The sequence below is a fragment of the Cetorhinus maximus genome, chromosome 21 (genome assembly GCF_964194155.1).
Source record: "Cetorhinus maximus chromosome 21, sCetMax3.hap1.1, whole genome shotgun sequence".
NCBI lineage: Eukaryota > Metazoa > Chordata > Chondrichthyes > Lamniformes > Cetorhinidae > Cetorhinus > Cetorhinus maximus.
This window is the reverse complement of record NC_135899.1, coordinates 25,532,443-25,546,418: the sequence shown is the minus strand read 5'-3', so window position 1 is coordinate 25,546,418 and position 13,976 is coordinate 25,532,443. Positions and strand designations below refer to the sequence as shown.

Below are 13,976 nucleotides of genomic sequence, written 5' to 3'. Positions count from 1 at the left end.
ACAGCACTGTAGGTATTCCTACAACACATGGACTACAGTGGTTCAAGAAGGCAGCTCACCACCACCTTCTCAAGGGCAATTAAGAATGGGTAACAAATGCTGGACTAGCCAGCGATGTCCACATTCTGTGAAAGAATAAACTCAAAAAAAAAAAATCTTTTGTTTTAATACATGGGGGCATAGGATACAAAACCAAGGATGTTATGCTGAATACATAACACTGGTTAGGTCTCAACTGGGGCATTGTCTCTAATTCTGGGCACCACAACTTAGGAAGGATGTCAGATCCTTGAAAAGGGTGCAGAAGAGATTTAGTAGAATCATACCAGAGGCTTCTGTTGTTTGAAGAGCCTGGAGAAGAATGGATTGCTCTACCTCGAGCAGAGATTGTTAGGGGGAAGATTTTAATAGAGGTGTTCAAAATTGTGAAGGGTTTTAAACAAGTTAGATAAAGCAAAACTGTTTCCACTGGTAGGGAGGTCGATAACCTGAGGACAGAGATTTAAAATAAGCAGCTAAAGAGCCAGAGGCAAGATGAGGAGAATATTATTTATTGCAGCAAGTTGTTATAACCTGGGATGCACTGGGTGATGGAAGCAGATTCAATAGTAACTTTCCAAAGGGAATTAGGTAACTACTTGAAAAGGGGAAGAGCAGGAAGAGTGAGACCAATTGAATAGCTCTTTCAAAGAACCAGGTCAGGCATGAATGGCCTTCTGCTGCGCTGTGAGAATCTCTGAAATCTAGTTACTTAATTCAGGACCTAGCTGAGAGTCCTGTCAGCTAAATCATTGTCCCTGATCATATGGAGCCTTCTTTTCCTGCATGCAGAGAAGGCTTTATAATGGGATGTCTACTTTGGCTATCCAGCTGATGACCACTTGGGATGATGAGTGGAGGAATGAGATGCCTCTTGAAACAAGTCTTTGTTGGAAAGTTGATATGATGTGTTCCAAGGTCTAGAACTCATGACCACAATCTCACTTTGGATTGTCCCCCATCCTCTATTTATAGAACAGGCAGCCTCATTGTCCACACCCCAAAGTGCTTTCTTGCTGGATTTTTCAAGCCTTTCTGAGTGGAAAGGTCGGTTTTCCTCATGACTTTTTCCCACCTCATGGAACAGGGGTGCCACAGTGAATGACAGATAGGCAGGGCAGTGTGGGACAGCACCCGGAGCCATTCATTTGGGTTAAGCATCCCCGACACTGTCCTCATGGCGCTTTTTAGTTGAGCGACCAGAATTTGTGTGCAGCAGCTCCAGGACCACATGATAGAGCATTATTCTGCAGCAGTGTAGACCAGGGCCGCTGTTGCAGTGCACAATGTTCTGGCTGTGCTCCCCCAGCACATTTCTGGATCAGGTTCACCTTGGTCTTGAAGTTTTGTCCAGTGTTGTTGATGTAAATTCTGTCCAGGGTGACACCCAGTAAATCTCCTTTCACAGAAGGAAACATGGAGCAAGCACTAGCAGCTTGGAATCTGCAACATTCACAGGTCCTAATTCATCGATGACATTACCCTTTCAGGTAGTGCATTTCGGATCATAATTAGTCACTGCTAAAATAAAACCATGTTATCTCTGATTCCTTTGACAATCACCTCAAACCTGCATCCTCTGGTTGCCTACTGTGGGAGAATAAAATACATATACAGGATAACAAAGGGTTAAGTGGTTAAACTATATAATGGAATATTACAACGAAGTGTCCTTGAAACTAGGCCCATCCGTTTTCTCACTAGCACATAAAATAATAGACTAGTCGCGCTATCAGCTACCTTCCCAGACTAATGGGCGCCAAATGGGTTGTGCAAGTGTCAGATGTGGTTGTAAACTAAAAGAACTATTGTGTGCATGCCAAAAGATATGTACTTTTTTGCTATAACTATGTGTGTACTCTGATGCTTCCTCAGAGTGTCAGCTAGCTCCATTGTATGCTGCTGGGCTCTCCGTGATATCACGATTTAATAAAGGCTTCCGAGACAAACCTCCTGGGTCTGAGTGTTCACTTCGTTTTCCGTGACACCTACCTTTTTGTCTCACCTGGAAACATCTTCCTCCATTTTCTTCATTCGAATCTCGCCTTAACCTTATCCGCTCGAAAGGGAACAGCTCCAGCTTCTCCAGATAGCCGGAGGCCTTCATCACTGTTACCATTCTGGCACATCTCATCTACACCTCTCCAAGACCTTGACATCCTCCTGAAAGTGTGGTGTCTAGAACTGAACACAGTACTCTAGCTGTGGGTCTAACCAGTGATCTAAAGGTTTACCATAGCTTCCTCGCTTTTGCACATTCCTTCATTCATAGGCCAGAAATGTCCCCGTCAGGGGGCGAGCACGAACCCGACCAGCGCCATTTTATGTGGGGGGCCAATTAAAGCCCTGAGCGCTCCCTGTATGGGTGGGGGTTCCCTGAGTGGTTCCCTGTGCTCTTTCACGCATGCGCGCAAAAGAGCACAGCAATCTCCGAGGCATGGAGGTGCCTCAGGGAGATTTGTTTCAGTGTTAAACTTTTAAATAAAGGACTTTTAAACTTTGAAAACATGTCCCTTCATGTGACACTATCACATGAGCTGGGACATGTCAAAGAATAAATTTCATAGATTTTAAAACACGTCATGAAACCTCATCCTGCCCGTGGATGAGGTTTCATGAAAAATACAAAAGCTGCCTGGGCTCTTCGCCTGCCCGCCAACCGAAAGGTTGGATGGGCAGCTCATTAAATTGAGTTAATAAGGTTTTAAATGGCCTTAATAGGCCTTTGACAGTTCGCTGCGCGCCCGCTGAACTGAAAACCTAAATGACGTGCGGTGACATTGGGCCACCCGCCCAATGTCACCGCGCGTCATTTTATGTGTCGGCGAGTGGGCCCCATCCCCTGCTCGCCGACAGGAAAATGCTGCCCATAGAACCAAAAGGAGCATATGAACGTACGAATTAGGAGTAGGCTACTCGGCCTCTTGAGCCTGCTCCACTGTTCAATAAAATGATGGCTTATCTGATTGTAACCTCAACTCCATATTCTTGCCTACCCTCGATAAGCAAAGGGGTGAAAGGTTATCAAGAATCTACCTACCTCTGCCTTAAACATGTTCAAAGAGTCTGCTTCTACCGCCTTTGGAGGAAGAGAATTCCAAGCCTCACAACCCTCAAAAAAATTTTTTGCCTCATCTGCATTAAATGGGGGACCTTTTATTTTTAAACCGTAACCCCTTGTTCTAGATTCTCCCGTAAGAGGCCATATGCTTTTTTTTAAAAAAAATCACAGCCTTCTCATCTTGTCCTGTCACCTTCAAAGATTTGTGAACATACGGGTCACTGTTCCAGCATCTCCTTTTACAGTTCACGTTTCCAACTCAAATAGTTCATTCCAAAGACTTTCAAGCAAAATCAAAAGTAAACCCAAGGATTTGGAAATATTTCTCCATTTCCCCAGACAACAAAAAAAAACCAAAGATAATTTCTATAGAGCACAGCAGACCACCAGACTTTTAGAATTACAATGTATTTTAATGCAACGAGTCATATTGTTCATAGAACATACCAGCATACAGAAAAATCAAACATGTATGGACATGCGTGGTTGATCCATCTACAGTCAGAAACTTTGGTACAAAGTTAGTTTTCTCTCCCCAACCAACTGTTGAGATCATCAAGGTAACCACCAAGTGAAGGTGAGCCTTGCAGTACAAGGTAAGACAAGTTAAACCTTTAATATATATATAAAACTCAAATAAATGAATGCAATAAATATATATAGTTCAAAAAATAAATAAAAGTTGCAATGGATGAGAAACAAATGAATCATTCATGGCAGTAACATCAGCAACAGGATTAGATGATTTTAAAGTGCTGAACTCCTTAAGGCTTACGAGAATGCAACCTACATCCACTTCTGGGTTCAGGTGTCAGTCCCAATGGGCCTACAGATGCTTTCAAGGTCCCGTGATCTGAAGGTGGAAGAGCTCCCAACCACACAACATATCGACAAGGGTGAAACAGGGGTCAGTTTTTAAACAGTTCCATCAACATGGAGTAACTACCTGGTGTATATAATTACAATACATGTCCCTAGAAAACCAGTCATTGCAGAGTTTTGATCCCGCAGAAGGGGACTCCTGTCGTCACGAGCAAGTGTCCTCTTGCAAGTTACTGCTGGGTGTAGTTAGGTTCAGCCCCTGCGAATGCGGGGAGGTACATGACAGACAGCACGCCAGAGTCTGGAGAGCAGGAAGGGGGCGGGATCGGAACTGAGACTTGCACTGAAGCGCTCAGGTCCGGAGTGGGGAGGCTCAGCTCGTCTTCAGTCGCAATGTACACTTGGAAGAGGATGACGGAGAGGAAGAACAGGAGCAGCCTCTTGGTCACGTCCTTCTTTTTAGGAACTGACTTCCTAACCTAGAGGGAGAGAGAGAACACCAGATATGTTAGACGTGAGGGAGTATTGCAGGTTAATATATCTATATCTATGACACTAACAGTGGGGTATTGAAGGCAGTAACAAATTAATTAAAACAAAAATACCTGGAAAAACTCAGCAGGTCTGGCAGCATCTGCAGAGAGGAGCAGTTAACCTTTAGAGTCCGAATGACCCTTCAACAGAACTAAGTAAAAATAGAAGAGAGGTGAAATATGAGCTGGTTTAAGGGGAGGGTGGGACAAGTAGAGCTGGATAGAGGGTCAGTGATAGGTGGAGATAAAGATGTCACAGACAAAAGGACAAAGAGGTGTTGAAGGTGGTGATATTATCCGCTTCCTGTAAGGACTCCATCCCATTCTCTCAGTTCCTTCGCCTCCGTCGCATCTGTTCTGATGATGCCACTTTCAAAAACAGTTCCTCTGACATGTCTTCCTTCTTCCTTAACCAAGGTTTTCCACCCACGGTGGTTGACAGGGCCCTCAACCGTGTCCGGCCCATCTCCCGCGCATCTGCCCTAACGCCTTCCTCTCCCGCCCAGAAACATGATAGGGTCCCCCTTGTCCTCACTTATCACCCCACCAGCCTCCGCATTCAAAGGATCATCATCCGCCATTTCCGCCAACTCCAGCATGATGCCACCACCAAACACATCTTCCCTTCACCCCCCCGGCGGCATTCCGCAGGGATCATTCCCTCCGGGACACCCTGGTCCACTCCTCCATCACCCCCTACACCTCAACCCCCTCCAACGGCACCTCCCCATGCAGCCGCAGAAGGTGCAACGCCTGCCCCTTTACTTTCCCTCTCCTCACCGTCCAAGGGCCCAAACACTCCTTTCAAGTGAAGCAGCATTTCACTTGCACTTCCCTCAATTTAGTCTACTGCATTCGCTGCTCCCAATGCGGTTTTCTCTACATTGGAGAGACCAAACGCAGACTGGGTGACCGCTTTGCAGAACACCTTTGGTCTGTCCGCAAGCATTACCCAGACCTCCCTGTCGCTTGCCATTTCAACACGCCACCCTGCTCTCATGCCCACATGTCCGTCCTTGGCCTGCTGCATTATTCCAGTGAAGCTCAACACAAACTGGAGGAACATCACCTCATCTTCCGACTAGGCATTTTACAGCTTTCCGGACTGAATATTGAGTTCAATAATTTTAGATCATGAACTCTCTCCTCCATCCCCACCCCTTTCCGATCCCCGCCTTTTTTTTCCAATAATTTATATAGATTTTTCTTTTCCCACCTATTTCCATTATTTTTAAATGTATTTCCATCCATTGTTTTATCTCTACCTTTTAGCCTATTTGGATTCCTTCACCCCACCCCACCCCCACTAGGGCTATCTGTACCTTGCTCATCCTGCTTTCTACCCTTAATTAGCACATTCCTTTAGATAAAATCACCACCTTCAACACCTCTTTGTCCTTTTGTCTGTGACATCTTTTGGTTATCTCCACCTATCACTGACCCTCTATCGGGCTCTACTTGTCCCACCCTCCCCTTAAACCAGCTTATATTTCACCTCTCTTCTATTTTTACTTAGTTCTGTTGAAGGGTCATTCGGACTCGAAACGTTAACTGTGTTCCTCTCCGCAGATGCTGCCAGACCTGCTGAGTTTTTCCAGGTATTTTTGTTTTTTGTTTTGGATTTCCAGCATCCGCAGTTTTTTGCTTTTATTTTAAACCAATTAATTAAATTATATTCTATATCACATTAAACATAGTAAGATATTTTAGGCAGTCTCATCAAATATTCACAAACTATTTACTGGCCCAGCGTTTATCACGAAACAGATTATTTGGTCATCACACGCATTGCTGTTTATGGCATCTTACTGTGCGCATATTTGGTTGCCTTTGTTCCCCCCCCCCCCCCCCACCACCACCCATTGCAACAGTGACTACACTTCAACAATGCAAAGTAGCTCCTTCCTGGGCTGTGTGTATATAAAAACAGGCGCCGGGACGTCCTGAAAGGGGGCTCGTGTGCAAGGAACGCCCGTTTTCCTTTTTGTGGGCTACAAGGAGAGAGTTGTACCTGCTGCGGCGGATAGAGGACTCGGCGCGATCGCTTCTTCAGAGGTCGGAGTTTGCAGAGCCGCTCCGGAATGGGCTCGAAAGTGAAAACCAGCGGCTGAGTTGGGCCGGGGAACTTTCCACTCTGCGCTCCGGGGCAACCGATGCAATTCCTCGGCAAACACATGATCCCCTCGCTTTATATAAAAAACAATAACAATTAAAAATAAACATAAACAAGAGTTGATTTTTTTTTTTATTGTAAAAATATACTTTATTCATAAAAAATCTTCAATCACATTCAAAACCATTTCAAAAACAACATTACAAGGGTACAATCCAGGTTAAACTTTTACAAAATGTATCACCAGGTGCATCAGTACAAACAATATTACAATCATTTACAGCCTTTCATTTTGATCTGTACAGCCCGAGGGGCTCTAAACAGTTCCCAGTCTCTCGGTGCGCTGTGGTAGAAAGGTCTTAGACAGCGACCCTTCCCCATTGCGCCTTTGCGGCAGCTGCCCCAAGCTTTAGTGCGTCCCTCAGCACGTAGTCCTGGACTTTGGATTGTGCCAGTCCGCAACAATCGGTCGGGGACAACTCTTTGTGCTGGAAGACCAACAAGTTTCGGGCAGACCAAAGCGCGTCTTTCACCGAGTTGATGATCCTCCAGCTGCAGTTGATGTTTGTCTCGGTGTGTGTCCCTGGGAACAGCCCGTAGAGCACAGAGTCCTGTGTCACAGAACTGCTCGGGATGAACCTCGACAGCAACCACTGCATCTCTCTCCAGACTTTCTTTGCAAAGGCACAATCCACAAGGAGGTGAACAACGGTCTCTTCCCCACCACAGCCACCTCGAGGGCATCGTGCAGAGGGGGTGAGACTCCTGGCGTGTAGGAAGGATCTAGTTCTGCTGGATCCTCTCTGTGATGCATGTGCAGCCTCTTTTCCTCAGCCCCTTTTTGTACGATTTCTGGTGGGTTGGTCCTTTGCTGGCCAGTCCCCGACCCAATAGCATCAGCCTCACTTGCTTTTTCCGCATTGTCACTTCAGTAACGCTCTTCCGCCCCCAGTCAAGTTGAAGTGGGAACCTTCGTTGGTCCCGCCCATTACGTTGGTGATTGTCGTCCAAATGCACGTCAGACCTTCTAAATGTAATATATTTTCTGGCAAATCCCACTTCAGGACCCTGGGAGTGACTGAAATCCTGGGAAGAAGAGCGCACAGTCTTCTGGAAATCTACACTGGAGCTCCTGTCATGTTGCTCTTCAATTCAAACTCCCTCCTGCAGCAGAAACGAACCCATTCTAGGCGGCGGAGGGAGGAGTCATTTTGGTTTGAGACACTCAAACGATCTCCTCTGCCTGCTTACCCTTGCTTCTGAAACAAACCTGTGCCACTATTGAAAGGACAGAGACTGTTGTATGCTGGGTGATTTTTCTCAGTCAACAATCTCTGGGGAGGGCAGAGCAGGGAAACCCTGGGCTCTGGTGCAACAAATTTCAGTTTTATTCTGTAAGGCGCAAGTCTTCGATTTTAAAATTTTCATCCTTGTTTCCAAATCCCTGCCTGGCCTCCCTCCCTTCATTGCCTTCCCCCCCTGCCCCCCACCCATCTGGTTCACTCATGTCCTTTAGTGAAGAAAATCTGTCGTCCTTACCCAATCTGGCCTACATGTGACTCCAGACCCACAGCAATGTGGTTGACTCTTAAATACACTCTGAAATGGCCCAGCGAGCCACTTAGTTATATCAAACTGCTACAAAGTCACAAAAAAGTTATGAAACCAGACGGACCACCAGGCATCGACCAAGGCACTGGAAATGACAATGGCAATCTCAGCCCTGTCGACCCTGCAAAGCCCTCCTTACTAACATCTGGGGGCTCATGCCAAAATTGGGAGAGCTGTCTCACAGACTAGTCAAGCATGACATAGTCATCCTTACAGATAATATCACAGACACCACCATCGCCATCCTCGGGTATATCCTGTCCCACCGGCAGGATAGACCCAGCAGAAGGTCTACATGTGGTTGACTCTTAAATGTCCTCGCAAGCCACCCAGTTATAACACACCACTACAAAGTCACAATGGCATACAGTTGGGAGGGAGTTCTCAACATTGACCCTGGACCCCATGAAGTCTCATGGCATCAGGTCAAACATGGGCAAGGAAACCTCCTGCTGATTACTGCATACCACTCTGCCTCAGCTGATCAATCAGTGCTCCTCCATGTTGAACACCACTTGTAGATGACAGACAAGCTTTGGGGAGTCAGGAGGTAAGTTACTCGTCACAGGATTCCTAGCCTCTGACCTGCTCTTGTAGCCACAGTATTTATATGGCGACTTCAGTTTCCATTCAATGGTAACCCCCAGGATGTTGATAGTGGGGGATTCAGTGATGGTAATGCTGTTGAATGTCATGTGGCAGTGGTTAGATTTTCTCTTAGTTACTGCCTGGCAATTGTCAGCCCAAGCCTGGATATTGTCCAGGTCTTGCTGCATTTGGACATGGACTGCTTCAGTATCTGAGGAGTCACGAATGGTGCTGAACATTGTGCAATCATCAGCGAACTTCCCCACTTCTGACTTTATGATGGAAGGGAGGTCATTGATGAAGCAGCTGAAGATGGTTGGACCTAGGACACTACCCTGAGGAACTCCTGCAGTGACATTATCTGTAAGGTATGATTCCGTGAGGATGGCTATGGCTATGACTATGTCAAGCTATTGCTTGACTAGTCTGTGAGACAGCTCTCCCAATTTTGGCATGAGCCCCCAGATGTTAGTAAGGAGGGCTTTGCAGGGTTGACAGGGCTGAGTTTGCCATTGTCGTTTCTGGTGCCTAGGTTGATCCATCCGGGTTCATTCCTTTTTTGTGACTTTGTAGCGGTGTGATATAACTGAGTGGCTTGCTAGGCCATTTCAGAGTCAACCGCATGTAGGCCGGACCAGGTTAGGACAACAGATTCCCTTCACCAAAGGGCATTAGTGAACCAGATGGGTTTTTTACAACAATCGACAATGAGGGTCATCATTAGACCTTTAATTCCAGATTTTTATTGAATGCAAATTCCACCATCTGACATGGTGGGTTTTGAACGAAGGTCCCCAGAGCATTACCTTGGGTCACTGGATCACTAGTCCAGCAACAATACCACTACGCCACCGCCTCCCCCAGCTGATCATGTAGGCTGATTTGTCTTGGATCCTGTTAAGCTTCTTGATCTTTGTTGGGACTGCACTCATCCAGGAGGGTGGGAATATTCCATCACACTCCTGACCTGTGTTTTGCAAATGTTAAGAATTTCCCATTTGTGACCTGTTCTTGCAGTTAACTTCCTGTTAATGGAATGTTGATGCTGGGACTATTCGGTGATGGTAATACCGTTGAAGATCATAAGGCTGTGGGTATTCACCGTCTTCTCGGAGATGGTCATTGCTTGGCACTTATGTGGCACAAATGTTACTTGCCACTCATTAGCCTAAGGCTGAATGTTTTCCAGGTCTTGCTGCATATGGACATGTATCTGAGGAGTTGCGAATGGTGCTGAACATTGCGCAATCATCAGTGAACATCCCCAATTCTGACTTTATGATGAAGGGAAGGACATTACTCTGAGGAATTCCTTCAGACATGTCTTGGGACTGAGATGATTGGCCTTCAACAACCACAAGTACCTTTTTTGTGTGAGAAATGACTCCAACCAGTGGAGAGTTTTCCTCCTGATTCTCATTTACTTCAATTTTACTTGTTGTTTGGTCTATTCACAGGTAACAGGTGCCCTGGAGAGGGTGCCGTGCTATACTATTTCGACTAGAATGCTTTCATGTTGTGACTCACAGTGGTTCCATAAGTTGTTTAATGAAAATACATTCAACGAATAACTGATGAATATTTTAATAAATAAGATATTTTATTGCATCAACATTCTTTCTTGAAGTTATGGCACTTGTCTGAAACCATTTGATACACGATAACCATGCAGAATGGCCCAAATTCAATGCTCACCATTTTCCCTCTCCCACCCATCCCCCCCTCCCCACCCCCCAGCCCCACCATCACGCCTACATCCGACAGAAAAGCTGCGTCAACACCAGTGTCAAACTAGAGAGACATTCAGATTGATAAAATTCATACAGGAATGCTACATTCTTGTAGTTGAAAGAAAACAAACAGTTCTGACGAAAGGACATCAACCTGAAACGTGAACGCTGTTTCGTTTCTACAGATGCTGCCAGACCTTCTGAGTATTTCCTGCATTTTCTGTCTTTAAGTATTTATAATCACAGCTTTCACCACCTCAGGAAGTCTCAAAATATTTCACAGCCAATGAAGTAGGCTCACTGCTGTAATGGAGGAAAGCAATATTTAAGGGATTTTAAAATAGGCACGTCAAAGAATAGAAAGATATGATTGAGAGAGAGAGAGGGTGAGAAAGAGAGAGAAAAAAGGGGAAAAAAAGTAAAATGCTTTTTTTTAATTTAAATATTCGAATTTAACTTGCACACAGTTATACTGCATAAGTACTTAGGGATGAACTTTCCCACTAAGAATTTCTAACCATGTCAGACACATTATGGGTCAGAATTTACTGTAAGCAATAAACAAATAACTAACTTACCTGTTATCATGCACTTATGGATGGGGAGCGGGACATCAACATGGTGTGGTGTGGTGTGGCACTCTCTACAGGGCATGTGGGATTCAGCAACTGTGTCACCTTTAACAATTTTTCAATCTGATTGGTTATGAGCAGTGCAGATTATAAACCAGGAAGTGCAATTTTCAATAGTGAAATTAACATCAAATTAGGGACAAAAAAGTGAAAGAGAAGGAAAGAAAGATTGGATTGAGAGAGATAAAAAGAAAAAAGTAAAATGTTATTTATTTTGTTTAAAGGTTCTAATTTTATTCGTTCAACTCTGAATGGTGAAGGACAATTTTCAATCTTAAAGAGGTTGTTTGGCAGTAATTAAGACACATCATGCTGTTCAGAAAGCATACTTAGATTGAAACAGAAAAGCCCCAAGTATCTGTGCCTAGCTCAGTCTGTAGATACTGCTCAAATACAGGAATGTTATACTGTTCAATGCATTTGAACCTTGAGTCAGAGGGTGAGGGGCCATTTCTGAGTAACTTAAGGAGAAGCAGTGCTTCTCGGATGCCCAACTTTCAGATTTCCATATTTCTACTCACCTAGAGTTTCTGTTCAGTTTGCACCTAAATAATAGTGAGCATCCTTTACCTCATTTATTTATTGATATCTTTAACAGTACATTCTGGTACATCAACCCCAAAACTTAGATACAAAACGATAAATATAAAATTTAAATAAATTTAATTTAAACCAATTAAAATATAGTGAAATATGACAATGCAACTGAATAAACTAAATTACTTTGATGAACTAACAAAATCTTCCAGATTATGAAAAATTCCATAATTTTGTTCCCCCATCATAGTCCTGGAGCGCAAATTTAGGGTTAGCCCCATTAAAACCCAGTAGCCTCAGTGTCAGCATACTGCAGTGCTGTGGGAAGCACAGTCACTACTGATACCAGGAACACTCAGTGTCTGAGGACAGATGTCATCGAGATAGGATGTAGCTTCACCTAGTTCCGTTGCCTGGGGTTTCAGTTAATCATCATCTCACCATGAATACTTTGAAGTCAGATGTGAAGACATTGGCTTAACTGCTGGAATAGATAGTCATGCACATCGTGTGGACAATAATTTGGTAGCAGGTGGGGAGTTCCCACTTTGTACAGAACTCTTTGTCCCTTTCCGTTGTTTCCTTCCTAGATTATCACTCAGTAGCGAGAATATATTTTGTTTTTTCTTAAGCAATGTACTAATACAAACTAAAGTTTCTCAATTCCCAGTACAGCATTATGCAACCTTAAACAGGATGGTTTTTTCCAGAGCTGATCTCACCCATAAGACCAAAATTCTTGAAAAATGCCCTCTTCTCAAGAATAAAATATTGCAAAAATAAACAATTATGTCAAAGATATTCCTGGTATGAATAAATAGCCTACATATTTGTGTTGTTTCAATTACCATTCAATATCATTCTTCATTGTCATGTGCATTTGTTGGTAATTAAAAACAGTACTTTCCATCACTTTCTATACCATTTACAATCCTGACAATCAGCTCTAGAGCAACGGTTCTCAAACCTTTTTGGTTGAAAGGCCTCTTTCCAAATGGATTGGTAATCATGGACCTTCATCTAAATTATAAGACAACAAACTCTTTACATTCAGAGATGAAAATGTATAAAGTTCACGAGTGTTCTGTTTAAGTGTCTTGCATAAAATTTGGCCGGGACTGTTGTGATATAGTGAACATTGATGTGACTGGTGATGGGAAGATAAAGGTTTTCGCTCCAACTGTAAGATAGCGTGACAAGATCAGTAACAAGCTTGTTGAATATTTCTGCGCTTGACATCTCCCAGCTGTTCCTGGAGTGGGATTAGGCTCAATGGCTCCTGTTAAAATCACTGCCACCTTTTCAGGTGTAAAACTCCACTGCTCGCCTACTCAGTGAGTTTGAGAGGTATTTTCTCCCCTCTACTGTTTACCAGCCTGTTTGCACTGGAATATTACTGATACACTGTCTGAGGTGCAGCATCTCTGCTACTGGAACACCACCAATAACTGAAACAACTAACAGCATACGCCCAACCCGTGCCATCACAGTTAATGGGTCCCATTCACATTAGATTGCAGATCCCCTGGAAAATCTCGACAGTTCCCCGGGAGAAATCACAGATCCCACTTTGAGAACCACTATTCTAGAGCACCTTTCTTGAGTTACAGCTTCAAAAATAAAACTCAGGTCCTCTAGTGCCTTGAGATTAACGGGTGCCAGCCTGTCCTCTTTGCTCCAGGGGGTGAATGAACCCACTCACCCAGCGAGGTGCCACTGTGGGCTGCAAATCGGTGAAGTGTGCCAGTCGGATCTTGGTGATGACCTGGTCAATAGAATTGATCTCTCGACCCAGCCACAACAGACAATCACTGCTCTATTTTGCAAAATGGTCGCGTCTCTAGCCTGGCTGGAATTCTGCTACAGGTGGAGGGGAGCCAGGCAGGTTATTGACCCAGTGATAGGAGGTCTCTGGCCTGGCTGGAATTCTGCTACAGGTGGAGGGGAGCCAGGCAGGTTATTGACCCAGTGATAGGAGGTAAAACAGACGGTTACCGATTTGCAGTTTCCTACTGATATTAGTTCAGCTGTGAACCTGCCCCTCAAATGTCTGTCTGCAGTAGACGTCAAATAGAATGAATCGTGGTATTGGCTCCAACTCCTCGTGGGGAGGTAATTGAGGAGAGGGCGGCAGAATCCGACTTCAAAAGCAGCGAGAGAGGGAGGGTGGGATCAATCCTCGCTTCCAGCTCCAGTCCCTCAGAGACCAGAGCCGGCTCATCTTCCCGTAGCTCCACAGCGCTGTATACCTGGAAGATAACAATGGAGAGCAGGAGCACAAAGAGCCTCTTGGCCATGTCCTTCTCAGCA

At 44.6% G+C, this 13,976-nt stretch overlaps 1 protein-coding gene across 1 annotated transcript; it reads right to left on the bottom strand.

The window, feature by feature from the left end:
* Positions 1-3,498: 3,498 nt before the first annotated feature.
* On the bottom strand, positions 3,499-6,668 carry LOC144695781 (radiation-inducible immediate-early gene IEX-1-like). Its single transcript, XM_078566766.1, has 2 exons — positions 6,467-6,668; positions 3,499-4,401 (listed from the first exon to the last, which is right to left on the bottom strand). Exons 1-2 carry the CDS (start codon positions 6,629-6,631, stop codon positions 4,153-4,155), a joined length of 414 nt encoding a protein of 137 aa, XP_078422892.1. The 5' UTR covers positions 6,632-6,668; the 3' UTR covers positions 3,499-4,152.
* Positions 6,669-13,976: the final 7,308 nt, after the last annotated feature.

Excerpts from the sequence above, each read along its gene's own strand:
- LOC144695781 (XM_078566766.1), bottom strand. The coding sequence starts at position 6,631 with ATGTGTTTGCCGAGGAATTGCATCGGTTGCCCCGGAGCGCAGAGTGGA. Across the intron at positions 4,402-6,466 it reads TCCTCTATCCGCCGCAGCAG|GTTAGGAAGTCAGTTCCTAA; the intron begins GTACAACTCTCT and ends CTCTCCCTCTAG.